The 19,598-nt window shown below is 34.3% G+C and overlaps 3 protein-coding genes and 1 non-coding gene across 4 annotated transcripts; 2 read left to right on the forward strand and 2 right to left on the reverse strand.

The window, feature by feature from the left end:
- The first annotated feature begins 281 nt into the window (after positions 1-281).
- On the forward strand, positions 282-5,587 carry LOC125840139 (sodium/calcium exchanger NCL-like). The gene is made up of 7 exons (XM_049519104.1): positions 282-759; positions 2,453-2,638; positions 3,068-3,249; positions 3,423-3,568; positions 3,645-3,921; positions 3,999-4,304; positions 5,168-5,587. Exons 1-7 carry the CDS (start codon positions 336-338, stop codon positions 5,414-5,416), a joined length of 1,770 nt encoding a protein of 589 aa, XP_049375061.1. The 5' UTR covers positions 282-335; the 3' UTR covers positions 5,417-5,587.
- A 536-nt stretch (positions 5,588-6,123) lies between these two features.
- Positions 6,124-8,371, reverse strand: LOC125841015 (uncharacterized). Its single transcript, XM_049520015.1, has 5 exons — positions 7,891-8,371; positions 6,884-7,000; positions 6,657-6,790; positions 6,383-6,575; positions 6,124-6,298 (listed from the first exon to the last, which is right to left on the reverse strand). The coding sequence occupies exons 1-5, from the start codon at positions 8,362-8,364 to the stop codon at positions 6,143-6,145; spliced, it is 1,074 nt and encodes a 357-aa protein (XP_049375972.1). The 5' UTR covers positions 8,365-8,371; the 3' UTR covers positions 6,124-6,142.
- Positions 8,372-11,230: 2,859 nt separating this feature from the next.
- TRNAI-UAU (transfer RNA isoleucine (anticodon UAU)) lies at positions 11,231-11,304 on the forward strand. The gene has a single exon. It is a non-coding gene; the product is annotated as a tRNA-Ile (tRNA).
- Positions 11,305-14,467: 3,163 nt separating this feature from the next.
- On the reverse strand, positions 14,468-16,795 carry LOC125807121 (transcription factor TCP4-like). The gene is made up of 2 exons (XM_049486895.1): positions 14,920-16,795; positions 14,468-14,835 (listed from the first exon to the last, which is right to left on the reverse strand). The coding sequence occupies exon 1, from the start codon at positions 16,161-16,163 to the stop codon at positions 14,961-14,963; it is 1,203 nt and encodes a 400-aa protein (XP_049342852.1). The 5' UTR covers positions 16,164-16,795; the 3' UTR covers positions 14,468-14,835; positions 14,920-14,960.
- Between the last annotated feature and the right edge of the window lie 2,803 nt (positions 16,796-19,598).

Raw genomic sequence — 19,598 nt, forward strand, 5'->3', positions numbered from 1 at the left:
TAGACGAGTTTGAGATCACTTGTTATGTCGAGTAAATAACTATTTTTAAGACTGTGAAACGAAATTAATAATTTATGTCAAATTTAGAAATGTTTGGAACAGTTCTCTCTTCCGTATAAAACGAAGGGATTAGTACACGGCATCTACGTACAAAAAAGGACCCACTCCCCTTAAATTCAGTCTTAAAAGTCCATACGGTAACGCGTCGGTAACACGTAAGCTCTTTAAAACGATTAAACTTAAATTTATGTCTTAATCAGTCCCACTAATACACTATTAACAGATCTCTCTATATATGTCATTTCCAAAAATATATTCTGCGAATATTTCTAAGCATGAAAAAATCTCCAAATATGTTCCCCAAATCCTTCTTCACTCTCCTAATCCTCTTCATTTTATCCACCGCCGTGTACGGCGGCCGTGTAATTGTCGACCAATCATCGTCGGATCTCGTCTCCGATGGAGTTCACGGCGGCGGAGGCAGAAATAGTACTAGTACTGGTCGTGAAGGAGCAATTATCTCTCTATTTGCTGCACCAGTAGAAGAGGCGTGTGAACAGAGCTATGGTTTTTTGCCTTGCACGAAAACTGCTCTAGGAAATGTCTTCCTTATTATTGTGTATGGTTACCTTATGTTTACGGCGGCTACTTATCTCTCTTCTGGTAGTGAGCTATTGCTTGAAATTTTGGGGCCGGGTCTAATTGGTGGACTTTTCCTGCCGATTCTCGGTGCTCTTCCTGATGCTATGCTCATTCTCGGTAAGATTTCCGTCTCCGTCCTTTCGTTTACTATGTTTATTTTGACCATTTATTGCCTTTTTGCGTCCAAAAATGGCATAGTTGTTGAAGTTTGGTAGAAATGAAGATACCATGTCCTTAATGTAGGAGCATTAACACTGTGAATGAGTACTGTTTTTTGTCTCGATTTCTGTGCCACTATTGAAATTTTGAAATCAAATTTTCAAAAATCACCATGAATTCGATCATAGAAGCTTTTTAAGTTTTTTAAAATAAAATTTATTTGTTTGAAAACCATGTCAAATGTATTCTAAATAACAAAAATTAAGGACACAGATATTTGCCTTCTGGCTCGAGCTTATCTAATGCCGGTTAGTTTTACCGCAACCAAAAGGTATAGATTCGAATTTTCCTTGTCATAAAAAAAAAAAAAACTTGGTTGACTTTAAGAGGGAGTACTAGTTCAGAAGATATACGGTTTTTTTCTGTAGCGGAAGTAGATCTGCAACTATCATTTCTTTGTGTCATAGGTCATTGCATATCCTCATGAAATGGATGAATTCCCTTTCTCCTCAGCAGGAGTGGATCCAGGGAGCGGGAGGTTGTTCACCTAAACTTCACTGACAATACATACACTTTCATATAAGATAATTTTTGTAGCTCGGTGAATTAGAGGATTCAAAATTCATCTTGAAGTTTCAAATTTAAATCTTAGGCACTACATTTTAATTTTCAAGCCCTTGGTAAAAATCCGGATATGTCACTATTAACTTATATAAATATCCTCTGAAGATTCAAAACGTTTTTTTGTCTTTTGAATAGCTAAGCCTAGCCGTCTATTATGGTGGAAAAACTCCTCCTTTCATTTCCTACCTAGAACAAGTTAAAGAATAATTAGTAGTACCCCATATGGTTGGACCCAACCTAATAGGTATTTTCAACACTTGTATTGAAATTAAGTTACGTCTGTAAGGACTAAAATAAACAATTCAAATCACAATTGTTTGTAGTTAAAAGTTAATTGGAAAATTATTTTTTTAGTCAAGTAATTTGAGACAAAGGAGTATTATTATAGGATATTAGAGAGATTCAGAATTGCATCAGAAGGAACAGAGATCCAAAAGTTTCGTTTGTCTTGTTTTATTATATTATTCTCTCTAGATTTAAGTTTTTGTACATTGACTTTTACGTTAACTTTTGTTGACATAATCATTCATGCTTTGAATTCCATTTTTTGTGAAATTTAATCCATTTTTATAGTTGGATGTCAAATTTATTTGAAGAAAAACTTTACCATTTTACAAGAAATCATTTCTCCTGAAAATCACACTAATATGAGCATGTAGTTATAGAAAATTGTTATCATTTTTATTTTATTAATTTTAGGATGTAGAAAAATGGATTATATTTGAAGTCCAAGCATCACATCATTGATTGGATTGATGATTTTCCTAGAAAAACATCTAATAAAAATGTTTTGTGATGCTAACATAAATTTGTATTTAGACATGGCAAATACAAGACCTATTGTAAATGTAAGAACAACTAAGTTTAAGTTGAACTAGTTGGTATCACTTGTATAGATCAGTTGCTTCCATTGTGTTTTGTTCTTAGGGAAGTTCTCCTTTTCATAATAAACCTTGTTTTGTTATTATATCGTAAAAGTCGTTTTTCCCAAGCCATATTAAGTTCACAAGTTTTTTCTTTTCATCAGTATCCGGGATTACTGGAAGTGCTGCAGAAGCGCAGAGCCAGGTCTCTGTAGGAATAGGCTTGTTAGCTGGGTCGACAGTGATGCTTCTTACTGTGATATGGGGAACCTGTTGCATTGTTGGCAAGTGTGATATAGAAAATTCTACTGCTGTGGACTTGAAAGACACTAAAGGGCACAGTTTGACTGGTATGTCTCTTTACTTTAGAGTATCTGCATGAACTTGCTTTTCTCTCACCCTCCTTTTTTAGCAAGTTTTATGAATAATTTTGATGTGTTGCATCCAGTGGATGCACTATATTACCAAATGTGAACTATTATGAATGACTGGTTTGCTAGTTAACATAGGGGAACTTTCATGAAACACCATTGTAACCATCTGGTACCAAATTGCAGGAACAAATCATGTATATTTTGCTCATATTCCATATGATATAAAGGATTAGGATGTCGTAAAGTTTAAGGCTCATACATTTTTATGGTGACAAATATGTTCCTCGTAATTCTTCTTACAATATGTAGGCTTTTGAATAATGCATGTCATATTTCATGCTACTAGAAGGCAGGTTCTATCTATCAAAGTATTTCTGCTCAAAAGGTGGGTCTCTCTGTCTGTAGGTTCTGGTGTTGCCACTGATATCTGGACAAGCTATGCTGCAATGATCATGGCCATATCTGTTCTTCCATTTATTGTTGTGCAGTTACCACAGCTCTTCCATTCAAATTCAGGAAGACATTTAGCTGTCTTGATAGCTCTTATCATATCGTTGTCGCTGCTCCTCTCTTATTGTCTTTATCAGGTAATTGTCAGGTTTTCATTTTTTTTTTCTCCATCAATCTTGATGAGTTTTTCTTCTTTCACGCCACTGACATTAATGGCGGAGAATACGCTTAATCCTGGTTGGTAATTGACACTAATGCTTGGTTGGTAAATCGATAAATCCTGCTGAACTTCCTTTAACTGTTAATGCAGGTCTTTCAGCCTTGGATACAAACACGAAAGCTTGCTTATGTAAAACATAAGCATGTCATATCAGGAATTTTGAAGCATTTAAAAAAGCACGCATTGGGGAGGCTTTTCACAGATCATGGAACACCAAATATAGAAGTTTTAGAAAAGTGAGCTTTAAATTGTTTCTGCCTTGTTTATATCACCGTAGAATGATGGCTGATGTGATGAAGCATTGTTTTACAGGCTGTTCAATGCAATTGATGAAAATGGTGATGGTCATCTTTCCCATTCTGAATTAAGAGCTCTGGTCGTAGGAATCAGTCTTGAGGAGATTAACTTAGAAGAAGATGATGCAATAGCAAAAGTACTGAAGGACTTTGATACGTCTTGTGATGATCAAGTTGATATGCAAGAATTCATTGATGGAGTTGAAAAATGGCTTTATGAAGCCAGGAGTTCTAATGGTTCTTCTGCTCAGGCTGGTCCTAATACAATCAATTACATCGATGATTTTCATGAGGTATGTTGTGACCTGATGACATTATTTAAATAGTTATAGTTAGAACGATTATGATACAGTGTAGATGAACGTTGCAGGAAACAAGGAGAGAGCACAGTCTCTTGGGGGAGGATCAAAGTGATGAAATTGTTGAGGGTGTCGAGAATCCTCGAAAAGTTGCTATAAAGGCCGCGTTACTGTTGTTGTTGGGTACCATCATTGCTGCTGTCTTTGCTGATCCTTTAGTGGATGCTGTTAATAATTTCTCCAGTGCCACAAGTATTCCATCTTTCTTCATCTCATTCATTGCACTGCCTCTGGCAACAAACTCCAGTGAGGCAGTGTCGGCTATAATTTTTGCTACCCGGAAAAGGAAGAGATCTGCGTCATTAACATTTTCTGAGGTCTGTTTTTCTTGCTTGACTTCCACCCCTTTAGTATGAGAATTTAATTGATTTTCCCTCCAATACTTGCATTAGTTAATATAAACGATCAAATTCTTAGTAATCACCGACGATTTAGACTTGAACTGAAGACTTAACTTGTAAAATCCTTTGTCGTTCGCAACTTTAGCTGTACCAGCACTTCACTAGATTTAATGGTATATAGAAGCTTGAAGCAAATAAAGAGACAGACCTCATTCATCACAGAAAAAGAAAAAAAAAAGTAATAGTAAAATACAGAGACCAAGAACCTCAACTAGAGATTCTAAAGCTTTCACAGCCATTACATGAGTAAATTTCTGTCAGGACCTGGCATTACACTAGTTTTCATGCAATAATTACTCCTAATTTTCTTATTCTTCGATCTTATTATTACATGTTTTTTCCTTAGCTTCGGTTAGCGTATTATTTGTTGTTGCTGCTGTTCACTTCTCCTTTTGTTTTTAGTATGTCTTCTTCACTACTACATTTCCTTAAGATGCTTGATTTTGATATGTTTTACTTGAGCTGAGAGTCTATCGTAAACCACCTCTGCCGCCTTCACAAGGTAGGGGTAAGGCTGTGTATACATCACCCTCTCCAGACCCCACCTGTGGGACTACATTGGGTAATGTTGTTGTTATATTTTATACTTCACTCTAGGGGTGGCAATTGGCGAGTTGTGTTAAATTTGAGCGGGTCATAATAGGTTAACAACCCACCCAAACTTAAATGGGATGGACAGGTTCAGTTTGATTTTGCCACCCTTACTTCACTCTTAGGTAAGCCTTGTTTGTTTTGTTCAGTTTCCCATGTCTAATAATACATATGATGCTATCTTGCAGTTATATGGAGCTGTGACTATGAACAATCTCCTTTGTCTGTCAGTCTTCTTGGCTATTGTTTACACCCGAGGATTAATATGGAACTTCTCATCTGAAGTGTTGGTTATTCTAATTGTTTGCATTGTTATGGGGATCTTAGGGAGCATCCGCACCACCTTTCCTCTGTGGACTTGTTTGATAGCTTTTGCACTTTATCCATTCTCCCTTGCACTCGTGTATGTTCTTGACTACGTCTTTGGTTGGTTATAGATCGATCATTGTAAGGAACAAAGATCAGAGTTGGTGTGTATATTTTGAGCAGCAGTGCACATCAGTCGTCTTGAATGTGTCAAAACTTCTTGATTATAAATCTCAATTGCTCTTCCCAGAGCTGAGAAACCTTGTTTTTACATGTAATTTGAAATTCCAAATACTATGTTTATTATGTATTGGATTTTTAGTTTTCCAGATATACATACATGTCCATTGATGTTAAGCCTATTGCTGTTGCATTCTCAGTCTCTCTCTCTCTCACACACACGTGCACGGATACACATATTTATCAAATAATAGTACTATAGTTCGAGAGAAAGTAACAGTATCTACTCAGACACTACAATGGAAGTGTGTTGGATCAAGAACAGATTTAAGGCCATGAAACACATCCTTTGTTTAAGACAAGCCTGTTATTCTTCTGATGTTTTCGATTGTTACATGCAAAAAAATGACTTTCATTACACTTTTCACTGCAAAAGACTCCATAAACTACTTGAAAGACATGAAATGAAGAGCTTTTTGTTTACCTTCATTTTGTTTTAGTAATAAAACTATAGTCAAACAACTATTATCTTTTTTTCATTGTGAAACACCATGTTCAAGGCATCTTTTTCATTTTATAATTATCTACTACTGCAGTTTAGAAGTAATGTTTTTTTACCTCTATACTTAACAAACCATCTCTCCAGGATATAATATCATATGGCATGGAATAAACTTCTATAGCTTCAGATTGAGATCAACTTTTCCTCCTACATCACCATGAGGGTTTCCTGGTTGGCCAATTTGCACGTTCGGAGGTGGGAAGAATCTGTAAATGCGTTGTTGAACTGATCTGTTTAGGCTTGACCTAGTGCTAGGCTCTTCAGGAACTTCCTGTGGAGTTGGAAAACTCAATAAGGATACATATAAGGTAACATGAATCATAAAATGAGATGTTATAGTGCTTTTGTTGCTCACTTGAAAGGGTAGAGTCTCGAATTTCAACAGCTCGATATTCTGAGGGGCTAAATTAGGAAAAACTTGCTGATTTACTGCACCAACAGCTGTAGGAGGAGCCAATGTGAGAAAATCTCCATTGAGAGCTATATTTTGTCTAACAACATTCCTTGATTTTGCATCTGGCAGAGTTCTTGATTTTAAAGGAACTTCTCTGACAAGTTGATCAACGAGAGTCGTTAGAGGTGAGTACTCAACTACTTAAACAACGCTAACTTCAGGAGAGATATCGAACCTTTTAAGATAAGTTCTTGAGTCTGAATTTGCTGTGCACATAGGGGCATCATAGCGCGGAGGAAATTTGCAGTGAAATGTTGGGACAGGAGGGAACTCTGGAGGGAATGTATATGGTCTTTTTATGCCAACCCTCTACATTAACAAACAAAATATAGTAGCTATCAACCAAAAACTACTAAACTTATATCTTCTACAAACAGATTAGAAGGTGAAACAGATATTTACCTTCACTTCATCTGGCCATAGAGGTAAATAATTATAGCCATGATAACTTTGGTTTGAAGGGGGCTCCATCTGATAATTTGTAACAGATGATGATGATATCCCTGATGAGATATTCACCTGCAAAATCCAGGATACTAATTTGGTTCAGCAACTAAATTCTACCAACGACAGGTCAGCCTGAATAACAAAATACAGTTTACCCTTAACTAGGAGTTTCAGGTTCAAGCCCCGGGAATGGACTACTCCTTGATAGGGTGGTAAGAACTCTATGTAGTGAGTTTTACTACAGTCTACAATGCTACTCCAGATTAGTCGTGCTAGTAGATTGCAGACACATTAAATGGTTAAACTAGAAAAGAACAAAGGTGATAACTAAGCAACGATCAACGACTGTGATGGAATGCTTTAAAGATTTCTCTACCCTTAACCAAATGGTTCAGGCCCTGAGAATGGAGTTTTCTTTAACAGGAACACCAAAGCTCCTCATATAGTGGGCTTTCTTTAAAGCTAAACAGGATTAGTCAGGCTGCTAAATTCCAGACACCAGATGAGTAAACCAAGAAAAAAAGAGAAGATAATAAATAAGCTACCACCAAGGGTTGTGATGAAATGGTATAGATTCCTCTACCCTTAACCAGAGGTTTCTGGTATGAGCCCTGAGCACAAGCCCTAATGTCCACGTTAAACCGAGCCTAACACTCTCCATAGATACCTTTCTAAGACTCAAATCTAAATTAGTTGAGCTAGTGAATTCTGAACAAAAAATTGCTAAACTAGAAAAAAAAAAGTGATAAGTAAGCTACCACCAAGGGGCGTGATGGAATGGTAAAAGTTCCTCTATCCTTAACCAAACAAAAGGTTTTATGTTCGAGCCCTGAGAACAAATACCTCTAAAACTCCCCAAGTAAACATTCCACAACACTAATCTGAACTAATCAGGCTAGTAGATTCCAAACCCCAAATGGTCCAAAAACAAAAAAAGAGACAAGTAATGCAGCTTAGCTTACCATTGATGAAGAACAAACAGGTTGTTGATATTGTGGCAAGGCGAAAATCGGGGATTGAATAACAACACCATGATGATACAACTTCTCATCTTGATGATCTTTCTCAGAATTAAACTTTCCACTACACAATGTAGAGCAATCATCATCATTCCCTTCACTCACATTCACTTGTTTTGTAGATTCCAAACCCTTTTTTGGACTCAAATTATCAACAAATGGTTTTGATGAATTTAGTCTAAAGTCACAATTTTTCAAAACTGATGATGATTTTAAAGCCCTAAAAGTTGAATCTTTTGATGTAACAATTGAATCTGATGGCAAAATTTCATCTTTTATTTGTTGTTCCTCTAATCTAATCTTCTCAAGTTGTGCAACACCTAATCCTCTTTGTGGAACTCTTTTTTGCTTCAACTTTTTAGTACCACTATTACTACTATTGTTATGTTCTTCTATTGTCATTATTGCCTCAGCCATTAAAATAAAAAAATAAAATTATATATAATTTAGAAAAAAAAAAACTATATTATATATATATAAACACAAAATCCATCAAGAACACAAAACATGATTTTCTTGAAATACAGAGGATCTAAGAAATCCCAATCTGTATATTGATGAGTGGATTTGAAAACAATGAAATGAAAATACTGAAATAATTCAGCAAGATTGTAACTTTGATATGAAAATAGTATAAATTTTTTGTGAAATTATAGTGTTGTTGATTAGATCACTAAAATATGAAAAAATAAATACACTTAAAAGAAGAGAGTTAAAGACAAAAAACAAAATCTAAGAAAGTTCAAATTTTAAAATGCAAATCTAAAGGAAGCTAAAAAAGTGGTCTTTCTCCCATTTTTTACTAACAAAAATATCGGCAAAATGGTCGTTCCACTCTTCATTTCTTTTTCCCTAGACCGACTCTCATGTACTCTTCTTTCTCCTTTGTTTTCTCCCTCTTGTTTTTTTCGTTTTTTCGACACGTCAATATTTGACGCAGACTAAAAGTGTTAACTTTTTATAAATTTAAAAAATTGTAACATAAGTGATTATTTTAAGAGGAATTTTCGTATATAGCTATTGTTTCATCCCTAATCCTGAAATATAGTGATAGTATTTACGGAAAAGGGTCAAAATTGCCCCCGAACTATATGAAATAGACCATTTATACCCTTCGTTACATTTTGGGATAAAAATTGCTCTTGTTGTTATCCTAAGAGACCACAAATACCCTCAAGAGTTAACACCCCAAATTTTTGTTAACGTGGCAAGCCACATGGGACTAATCCTTCCACCTAAGCGTTGCCAACTAGGATTCACTACAAAAGAACTAGACCTTTAGCGGCAACAACAGTCGCCACAAAAGCCCAGAAAATCGTCACTAAAAGTTTTTAACATTAAATTCTAATTTTGTGTTTTTTTTCTTCATTGTTTTTAAAAAACCAAATATGATATCGATTAAGTAGGAGTTTGAAGACACTATATGTTTTATTTTTATGTCATATGTAAATGTATAAAATGTACAATGATGCATTATATATATATATATATATATATATATATATATATATATATATATATATATATATATATATATAGTAGGAGATTTGAATCGAGAAGTAATTTTGATTATTTTTCGTAATAATATTGGATGTTTTTAATATGGATATTGCAAGTTATTTATTTTAGAAAATTAGGTCGCAATCGAAAATTAATTATCATATTTTTTTGTTGAAAAAATAGGTTTTACTAGCGAATGGTTGTTGGAGCCTTAGTCGCCACTAAAAATCACTCATAACCTTTAGTGACAATATTTTGGGATTTTGTGGCGACTTTGTCGCCACTAAAAGTCAAGTTCTTTTGTAGTGAATCTTAGTTGGCAATGCTTAGGTGGAGGGATTAGTCCCATGTGGCTTGCCACGTCACTAAAAAATTAGGGTGTTAACTCTTGAGGGTATTTGTGGTCTCCTGTGATAACTGCGGGGGTATTTTTGATCCAAAATGTAATGGAGGGTATAAGTGGTCTATTTCGCATAGTTCAGAGGCAATTTTAACCTTTTCCGTAGTATTTATTAAATGTAGTAATTGTTTAATTTAAAAGGTAGCAGAATATATTGTATCTACGTGCAAGTGAAATACACTATAGTTAAAAGTAATATTTATAATTAAACCGCAAAATCAAATCTCTTGAGATTGCATTAATTCTCCTAAAATGTATTTTTTTTCAATTTATTTTTACTTGTTCATTTTGAACTTTGCATGATCTTCAAGAAATAATGATTGATATTAATATTTTACAGGAATACCATATAAATTAATATGTAGTTACTCACAAATAAAATTGAAAAAATATTTTTGAAATACTGAACAAGTAATGAGATCGGTTAGACCAAATGTGTGGGACCCTTTTATTGCATGCAATTCAACAAGAAAAATTTAAATTAATAAAAAAAGATCATCATGACCTCAATCAATCTCCACATAGATATAACCAAGTAACCAACAAAAAAAGAACTCTTCGTTGGGTATCTTCTTCTTCTTTTTTTCCTTCCTCGAGTTGTGATTTGGCTGTTGGGAAGTCGTTATATAATATACACATACAATTTACTCGTCATAATTTATATGATATTATTTGAATTTTAGGAATCAAACAAGAAAATTTGTCACCATATTTTCTTTGTATGTCCTTAATATAAATTATGTCTGAATGCACGATCAAAATTATGAAATCTTACTCAAAATACAAAGTATATCGTATAAATTGGATATATATATATATATATATATATATATATATATACAATCTTATGTAAGTTGATCTTGACTTTTAAACTAGTTGTTATGATGAAATATAAATTATTTGTAATTATTGTTGTCATTTTTTCTTGGAAATGATTGATGATCCAAAGCGGCCTCGGAAGGTCATCAAGTCACTCTTTTTTTATAAAAAAATAATAATTTGGAATTTGAAACTCCATGACGATTGCTATTTGTAAAATTAAAATAAAATAGGAGTATCATCGAAAATGCTATTTCATCGATGGGGGTTGAGGCTAGATTTAGTTTTTACAAACACGGCTTTAATTTTACGTCATTTATAATATATTGGAATTGGTGTATAGCCAACTAAGTAATTTGGAAGATGTGAAAATGGTAAAAGTATATTCGTATTAATTTTACGTAACTATGACATGTATTTGAACATATACAATTATCATTAATCATGATTAAATAATGTATATTTTTACTTTATTAGATCACATAAATTGGGTATTAGCCCAAAAATTCCCATTTTTTTCGAATATTCGGAAAAATAAAATAAGTCAAAAAGCTGAAAATGGAAGGTCCCGTAGCTCAGTTGGTTAGAGCGTTGGTCTTATGAGCCGAAGGTCGCGTGTTCGAGCCCCGCCGGGACCAACCATAATGTTGATTTATTTTGTTTTCGCTTTTCCGGTTATTTTTTTAGACGTCTTGTTTGGATGACTAATACATCCTATTTTATATTGTTTTGATGAATACAATATTATGAAATAGATTGTCTTGTTTCTCATTGTAATCCAAACTTGACAAAAATTATTAGTTTCGTCCCGAACTATTGACAATTCTAAAAACATTTTTCTATTTGATTAACTAAACTTAGATACACCCCGAATCCACCCCATCCCCACGCCAATGTGTTACATGACCTAACAAATGGTTACAAACTCATATAGGAGCATTAGAATCTTAATAAAAAACTGAGAGAAGTGTTGAAAACACACCTAAATTTGACGAGAAATTAGGGGTAGATTTCCCTCATATAAAATTGAGGTGTATTTAAGTTTATTAGTCAAGTAAAGTAGTGCTTTAAAGGCTGTTGATAATTGAGAAATTAAACTAATAATTCACGCCTAGATTAGGGTGTTATCAATACTTATCTCTAAAAGAAAGGAGTAAAGTACGAGGTGAAGCTATTTAGAAAAAAATAATTAGCTAACAAATAAAATAAAATTAAAAAAAATATGTGATCATACCAAATTGTTCCTTAGATTAAAATGGAACATTGGTAAACTATCCAAATAAGGTGTAAATAAAAGAGAAATGAATAATTGCATTGTTCTTTTTTCAATTTTTGATGCTAACCACGCGAATCCTCAATTAAAACGAATCAAAAGATATCTTCTTTCTTGTCTGATTTGAAGCACTACAATATTATATTCCGATGAATATTCACTCTCTTAAAAAGAAAATCTTGGATAGTGAGTGCCCTGATTAGGTAATATATTCTCTAATCGAGTCAGGTCCAAAATCCAATTTTTTATCGTGACATGAGAGTGAGATCCACTCAATTTTCTTATCATAATATCAAGGTGGTGTTAGAAGCCCAACATCTGAGTGAGATGATAATTTGTTGTTTTGGGCAATACTCGTCTCTTGAGCTAATTATTGAATTGAGCTAGATACAAGGTCAAGAAAGTAACTTCTTGGGATCGAGTCTAGATCAATAATTTAACTTTCTTGCAATAATTAACACTCTTAATGACAAAGACTAAAGAAATAAGCTAAATTCAAAGCTCTTTAACAAATATCCTGTTGGTAGTGTATCAAGGTGAAGAAAAAGGAAACTTCTCTAGTTCCAAAGAACTTAATAGGCCACATGCGATTGTGATAGGATAGATAGAATCTCTCTGCCACTTAACCAGATGTCTCGTGTTTGAACTCAGGAAAACAAACAAATCCGAACAAGGAGTGTTTTCATCCCTATAATGGGTCTTAAACACACGAATCAATCAGTCGAGGCTCCAAGACAAGTACCATTATGAGGGTGGCATATGAGTTATGACTTGTTGGACAGTAAGTAAATAAACCTGAACTGATTTTTTGGTTCCTTGCTATTTCTGTTCTATATTTGAAATTTTCATCACTCCTAGTATTAAACTTTGTAGGTACAAGAAAATAGATATATGCCAATGACAACACTATTGGTTGATGGAAACTTTGAAGTTCTTTTCACAAGATTTGATTTTTATTTTCATTTAAACCTATAATGGCATAGAAGTCATCCCACATGGGGTCAAGTAATTACACACTCAATACAAAACTGTAATATAGAAACAAAATACAGCAAGCTCCAACTCATGATATAACCATAAAGCATTAGTTCCTCTGTCATTTTAGTAGGGCATCCTAATTATAAATGGTATTGAAAACATAGCCACCACAATAAACTCTACAATCCCTTAATACTACAAGTTTATAGTATACTTTTCTCGCAAAGGGTGTTCATCTGACCATGATTTAAAATATTTAGTGTCATTTATCTTTCTGTTTGACAGTACCAATCAATCATAAAGAAGTGACAATAACTACTATGAGGCAATTGTCAACATCTTGATGTGTCTAACTAATATTTTCCCAAGGGAGTAAGCAATAAACACCAAAAAAAGAAAAAGGAAAACAAAGAGAGAACATCCCACTAGACAGTCTTTTATTAGGTGTACTGAGATTTGCAGGGCAGGGGACCAAGAATTCATTGCCAAGTGCCACACTTTGTTGGGTATGTGTTTGGTAGTTCTTTCTATTGTTCAGCTTCTGCTTCATCTTTAATAGCAATTTGATTGGTTCTCTTCACTTTCTCAGTTTTATGAAGCCTAGCTTAGCCCCACTTAGTTCTTCTACCTTCCAACATTCATCTAGAATGATCATTTTCTTAACTTCCTGGGGTTGTCCTTGACAAGTTTATATTCCTAGCAACTTCATCATTGTGTGATAAACTACCCCTGTGGCTTGTACTCAGTGGGGCTATGACTGTTGACTCTAATCATCACTTTGTTACCATAAACTATGTTGCTCAAACTCTCCAAAAATGTTGCCACACCGTCGATATTATTGAAGAGTCTAAACAACATAGACCATAAACATGAATCACCTTATGACACAACAATGGACAGCAAAGAATTCTAAGACATTCTTTCCATTTCATTCAAGACTTATGTTGGCTTAACTACTTAATAAGAATAAGAGTAACTAACTAGGCAAAAGGAATCAAAACATAAATAAAACTGTTAGCTAGGGACTTGAATGGCTGCCAAACCCTTTTATGATAGGAAATTAGGTAGATGAAGCTTTCAAGACTATATACTTATCTGTAAAGGCTAGTCTAGACAATATAGGTAGCAAAAGTCACTAAAAATTAGTTTAAAGCTGAAGCTGGCATTCACATTTTACCACTCCTTTAACCACCCTCAATCAACTCTACTGCTCATAGAAAATGACTTACCCTTTGAGATTCACAAATATCCTACAAGTGATAGGGATATTAAAAAGGCCATTTATTTCTTTCAATCCCCTTTTGAGGGCTTGAGGAAGTTGTTGAAACATGAACTGGTTTTATCAGAAAGTAGTAAAGCAACTATCAAACTAAAGAAAGATCTCTCTTTCAACATGAAAAATTGACTCTTTTATCTAAACAGCTGAAAACAATCACATCTCTTCAATCCATTCACATTTTTAAAATAAGAGAGACAGCAATCAACCCAAATCAATGAAACAGTAATCAGGGTAGCAATGAATTAAAGAAACCTCCATCAAATTCAGGAACTATTACTAAGAATGGCTTTCAAGACTTAAAAAAATCTAACAAAACATTACCAATTCTAGCTTGAAAGTCTCCAAAATCATGAAATAAAGCAAACAGCAGCAATAAGACAAGTCTGGCCAAACACATAACACTCCTAAAGTAACTTGTTGAGCTAGAAAAGCTCAATTACACAAGAACAAAATCAAGAAAGTTGAATAACTAATAATATTAGACCGGATCGAAGAACCTGAAACAAGGATCAGGATTCTTTTCGACACAGTGTATGCCATTGAATCAGACTCTATAATGAACTCTCTCATTCTCCATCTCCAGTCTCTTTGGCAGCATCACTTCTGTAAGTTCCAATTGCATTCAAGTAGAGCATATCCCTGCAAATTGAGCTCAACAACGTTTCAAGAACATTAAAGTTAAACAGTAAAATTAAAAGACTGATCAATTATTAAAGTGAATACCTGTCAGGGATTTTGAGAAAGATCAAATTTTTGGAGCTAATTCAATGGCGAGAATCAGAGGAAGCAGAGGATGGCTTATCGGAAATGCCATCGTGCTCCTCTTCTTCACCTTGGATTCGAGCAGGAATACGAAACCCAGAGAATTCACCTACTTCAGAGGCAAATCCATAACCAGGAATTGTTGATGGATACATTGGTAAAACAGCTTGATGGTGATGACTTGGATCACCTGAGGCAATTGCTATAGTTGATGGGTCCATCCATGCTCGAACCGAAGATGTGTTACTGGACTGAAGGGGTCCCCTCTGAGAAAAAAACTGATTTTGGCCGAATAACTGCTGCAGCAGCGCCGGTGCTGGTGGCGAATTGAACAAGTACCCACCAGGTCCTGTTACTGCTCCACCACTACCACCAGGGCCAGTGTCTCTACTGTCACTCCAAGAACCAAGTCTCTGATGCATAGACCAGCCAGAGGTGTCAAACCCAAGTGGGGTGTTTCCTGTGAAGTGGGCTGGTGCTTGAACCTGCACTTGCTCTTGTTCCCTATGGTTAGTTTGGTTATGGTGTTGAGCTTGCTGGTTTTGGTGGTGAAGCAAAATAGGATCTTGAAACTGTAAAGAGAGACTCAAATCTTGGTTCTGGCTATTGGTTCTTGACAACATATGGGGTTCTTGGAAGCTGTGGAACTGCATAGCTGAAGAGTTACCTGAGGTTGAAGAACCCATTGGAAAAAAGGACTTAATGGTATCAGCAATAGCATCAGATTCTAAAGATGGAGGCAGAAAGCTAGCAGTATTACTCTCCATTGCTCTTTTACTTGAAGGGCCAGCAACATTATCAAACAAATTAACATTTCCTTGTTGAAATGCAAAGTTGTTATCTTCTTGCTGTTTTTGAGCCTGCTCTTGTTCAATATTAGTGTTAGTAGCAGCAGCAGCAGATACAGAACCAATTGTAGGTTTCCAGGCAGGTAATTCAGCTAGCTCATCAATGGCGGGTTTCGCCTTTTTGATAAGCCAATCCACAGCTTTACTAGGTCTGTCATAACCAAGGCGGTCTTGAACATCGTAAAACTGAATAGCAGTATGAGCAGAGAGACGCACACGGCGGTCTCTGGGGCCTTTGGCTGTGCAAACCTTGCTGTGGCGGTCTTTCCGTCCTGTAGACCTCACAATGTGACCTCCTTGAACTTCTACAATCTCTCCTACAGTATTCCTTATACCCAATCTTGACGTTTCTCCCATTTTTCCACGCAATGTTGCATGTTCGACGTTTTGCCCCAATGAAGACGAAGAAGGCAAATACGAACGTTTCTTCGGAGGCGGAGGCTGTGGCTGTGGTGGAAGTAATTGTTGTGAATCTAACCTTCCATAAAGCAATTGATGTTGATTGAAAAATGGTTGTTGTTGTTGTTGAGAATGAAGATAAAGCTGAGGTTCGTTTTCTGATTGTTCTTGATTTTCTTCTTCTTCTTTGCCAACTGAATCTTGATTTTGATTGGGATGATAATGGTGCTGCTGATTCCTCTGAGGATCCAGACTCAGACCCTTGTTCTGCTTTTCTCTTTCCAGTTTTTGATTGATTACACTTGTTCCTCTTCTGTACTATTGTTCTTCTTCTTCTGTATCTGGCACCACTCTGAAATCTGAAACTCTCTGCCATTCAACTTCCCAAATTCCATAACTTATTCAAACAAATATGCCTAACCCATCACCACTCCCTCTCTCATATATGTTTAAACAATTCTATTGATTTGGTTAATAGAGAAGAAGAAGATGAGAATTTGCAGAGCAATTAAAAAGTGGCAAACAAGATTCCTTTATTTGAGCTTTATATGATAAGAGCCAAGTTGCCAGCCTTGTTTAGATGCCACTGGTTTTGGTACTGCTATGGTTAGCAGTGTTTTTGTCAGTTATAAGATTAAGGGGTCGTTTGGTGTGAGGGATAATACCAAATAGTCCCGGGATTAAATTATAGTACCGCTTATTTAGTTGTTTGGTTGGCAAGTTCGGGATAACTTATCCCGGGATTAATAATTAATACCGGGATAAGTTATCCTTCTCTTGGGGTGGTATAGTAATCCCGGGATAACTTATCCCGGGATAAAATAGGTAAATGACAAAAATGTCTCTTTCAACCCTTTTGTTATATCACTTTTTACATTAATGAAGGGCATTTTTGTAAACAAATAAATTGTTCTTAAAATTTATTATTTTGAATACAACAAACCAAACACTCAATAAAAAATAATCTCAACACAACTTATCCCATCATAACTAATCCCAACATAACTTATCCCAACATAATTTATCCCATCATAACTCATTTTCAAACCAAACGACCCCTAAAGGTCTTAGTAACCTCATCATCACTGCCATCTATCTTTCTCTTTCTCTCTCTGTATGTACTCTACTGTTGCAGCTACTGCTGCTGTTGCTGCTCCTGCTAACCCTTGTGGTATTTTTTCACTTTTGTACTGCCCAAAAAGCACATATATCACCAATCCAAACACTCTTTTTTAACCTTTTGTCATTCAACCACAACCAACTTGGTTCAATTTTAACCCCCTTTCATTTCTTTCTAGTTCTTGATATCCCAATTATATTTACCTCTATCATGTTCAAATAAGGCGTAATATGTAGATATGTTGTTTAACCTGATTGATTTATATTTATGTTCTTTAATTTTAAGTATGCACGAATGAGCGAGGCGGTGTTTGATGTCCCACTTGTTAATGTTGTCCAAAGGCTTTTTTTTCTCTTTTTGTAACTTCTTAGTTACATGTTACAACCATTTGGTTACTTAGCTCAAATTGACCTTTAAAATTTACTTTTCTTTTGTTGAAAGTGACATATTACAGCTTTTTTCTGTTTTCTCTAGATCACACCTTTTTTTCCTCTCTTTCTTTTCTGAGTTTGTTTTTTTCTTTTATTTGTATTTAAATTTGATTAATTTAAATTAATGTTATATAAAACTTTATCTACTTTTATTTTTGGACTATGTAATTTACACTGCATGTCCTTGTGTCTAGTTGCTCTCCACTAATAACCAATAAATTGCTTATCAGTTCCTTATTTATTATCCAAAGTACAATAACTCACATTATCTAAGGGAGCGTCTAAATATTAGTTAGAGTGATATTTTTTAAATAAATATTATTAAAAAAATTTATGAAGTATTTAGAAACTGAAATTTATTAAGTCGTAATTCGAACATGTGAATAGGAATTAGGAAATATATAAATGTGGTGTCATATTGAGAGTGTGAAAGATTATATATAGTGGAAACAAGAAGGGACGACTGACGAGTCAAATCGAAAAAATATTAGGGAGAGATATTAAACAAGCTTCCTACCATAGTACCCTTACAAGGTAAATAATTATTTTTTTCAAGACTACAATAAATAAATTGGGATAGAAAGAGATATGAATATACAATTTTTTGAGAATAGGAATTTACAATCAAGGATTTTAGAGAGGTGAAAATGAAAAGAGACAAAGTTAAATCGAAAAAAAGTATTAGGGAGAATTGATTAAACCATCTCCTTAATTACCTAGTATCCTTATAATGTAAAGACAAGGTTTGATATTTTATTCTTTCCAAACTTCAGTTGTAAAATTATACTATCACAAATGTACGATATTGTTGTTTATATCTTAAGATATTATATTTCTTTCTCTTTCTTTAAAAAAAAATTACGAAAAATAATTTGAAATAAAAGGAATTTATTTTTTGGGAATAGATTTGAAAAAGAAAAGACAAAAAAAGAAAAAGGCATAGATATTGTCAAAAAATCTTGGTGAAGGTGAGGAGGCATTACTGTTCCCTATAAATCCATGTCTGCCTAATTGCAGTCACACTGCCCATAACACTTACTCTAAACTCTCATTTAGGAGACAAAAATCCCCCTCTAAAAATATCATCTTTTATACATTTTGGAATTAATTTCTTATGCTTTTTTTAGAACATTTATATTATGGACTAGTGGTCTTTTTTATATTGGACAAGACAAACATTCTTAAAACAATTCACCAATCCACCTTAAAGAATTACAACTACCTAATATAAAAATACGGTAATAATATATTCAGTGAAATTTAATACTAAATAGTAATAATATTTTTCTTTTGGAAGCTTTAGGATAGCTCGTAGCATTACAACCTCTGTCATAATTTTTATGTTTTGAGTGAGCATTTTGTGTGCAGTAGGGATACTGTATAATAATCTGTAAATCACACATGAAAGTAAACTACACTAGATAAACTCTATGCAACAAGCACGATTCAGAAGACACTGAAAGTTTGAAGGTCACACCGTAATGTTAGAGGCACTATTTGTGGATCAACCCCTCATCAAATATCTTACTACTCCCCTCAACCTTAGGTTGTTTGACTGGATACAATTTTTTTTAAGAAAAATAAATAAATTATTGTTTGAGATAAATTTTAGATATTTACTCCCTTCTAATTTATATGACATTGTTTGATTAGATATGAAATTCTACAAAGATGATAGAATTTTTTTTGAAATTTATAGTTTACATTAAATAATAAATGTATGTGTGGTTATAAATTATCTTATATCAAAACTAACTATAAATTACAAAGACGATTTTGAATCATGCGCTCATACATTCATTGAGAGAACCAAGCTCATTGGGAGCACTAAGGGCCTGTTTC

This window comes from Solanum verrucosum, unplaced genomic scaffold (genome assembly GCF_900185275.1).
Source record: "Solanum verrucosum unplaced genomic scaffold, falcon-dt-bn FXZP01000277.1, whole genome shotgun sequence".
Classification (NCBI taxonomy): domain Eukaryota; kingdom Viridiplantae; phylum Streptophyta; class Magnoliopsida; order Solanales; family Solanaceae; genus Solanum; species Solanum verrucosum.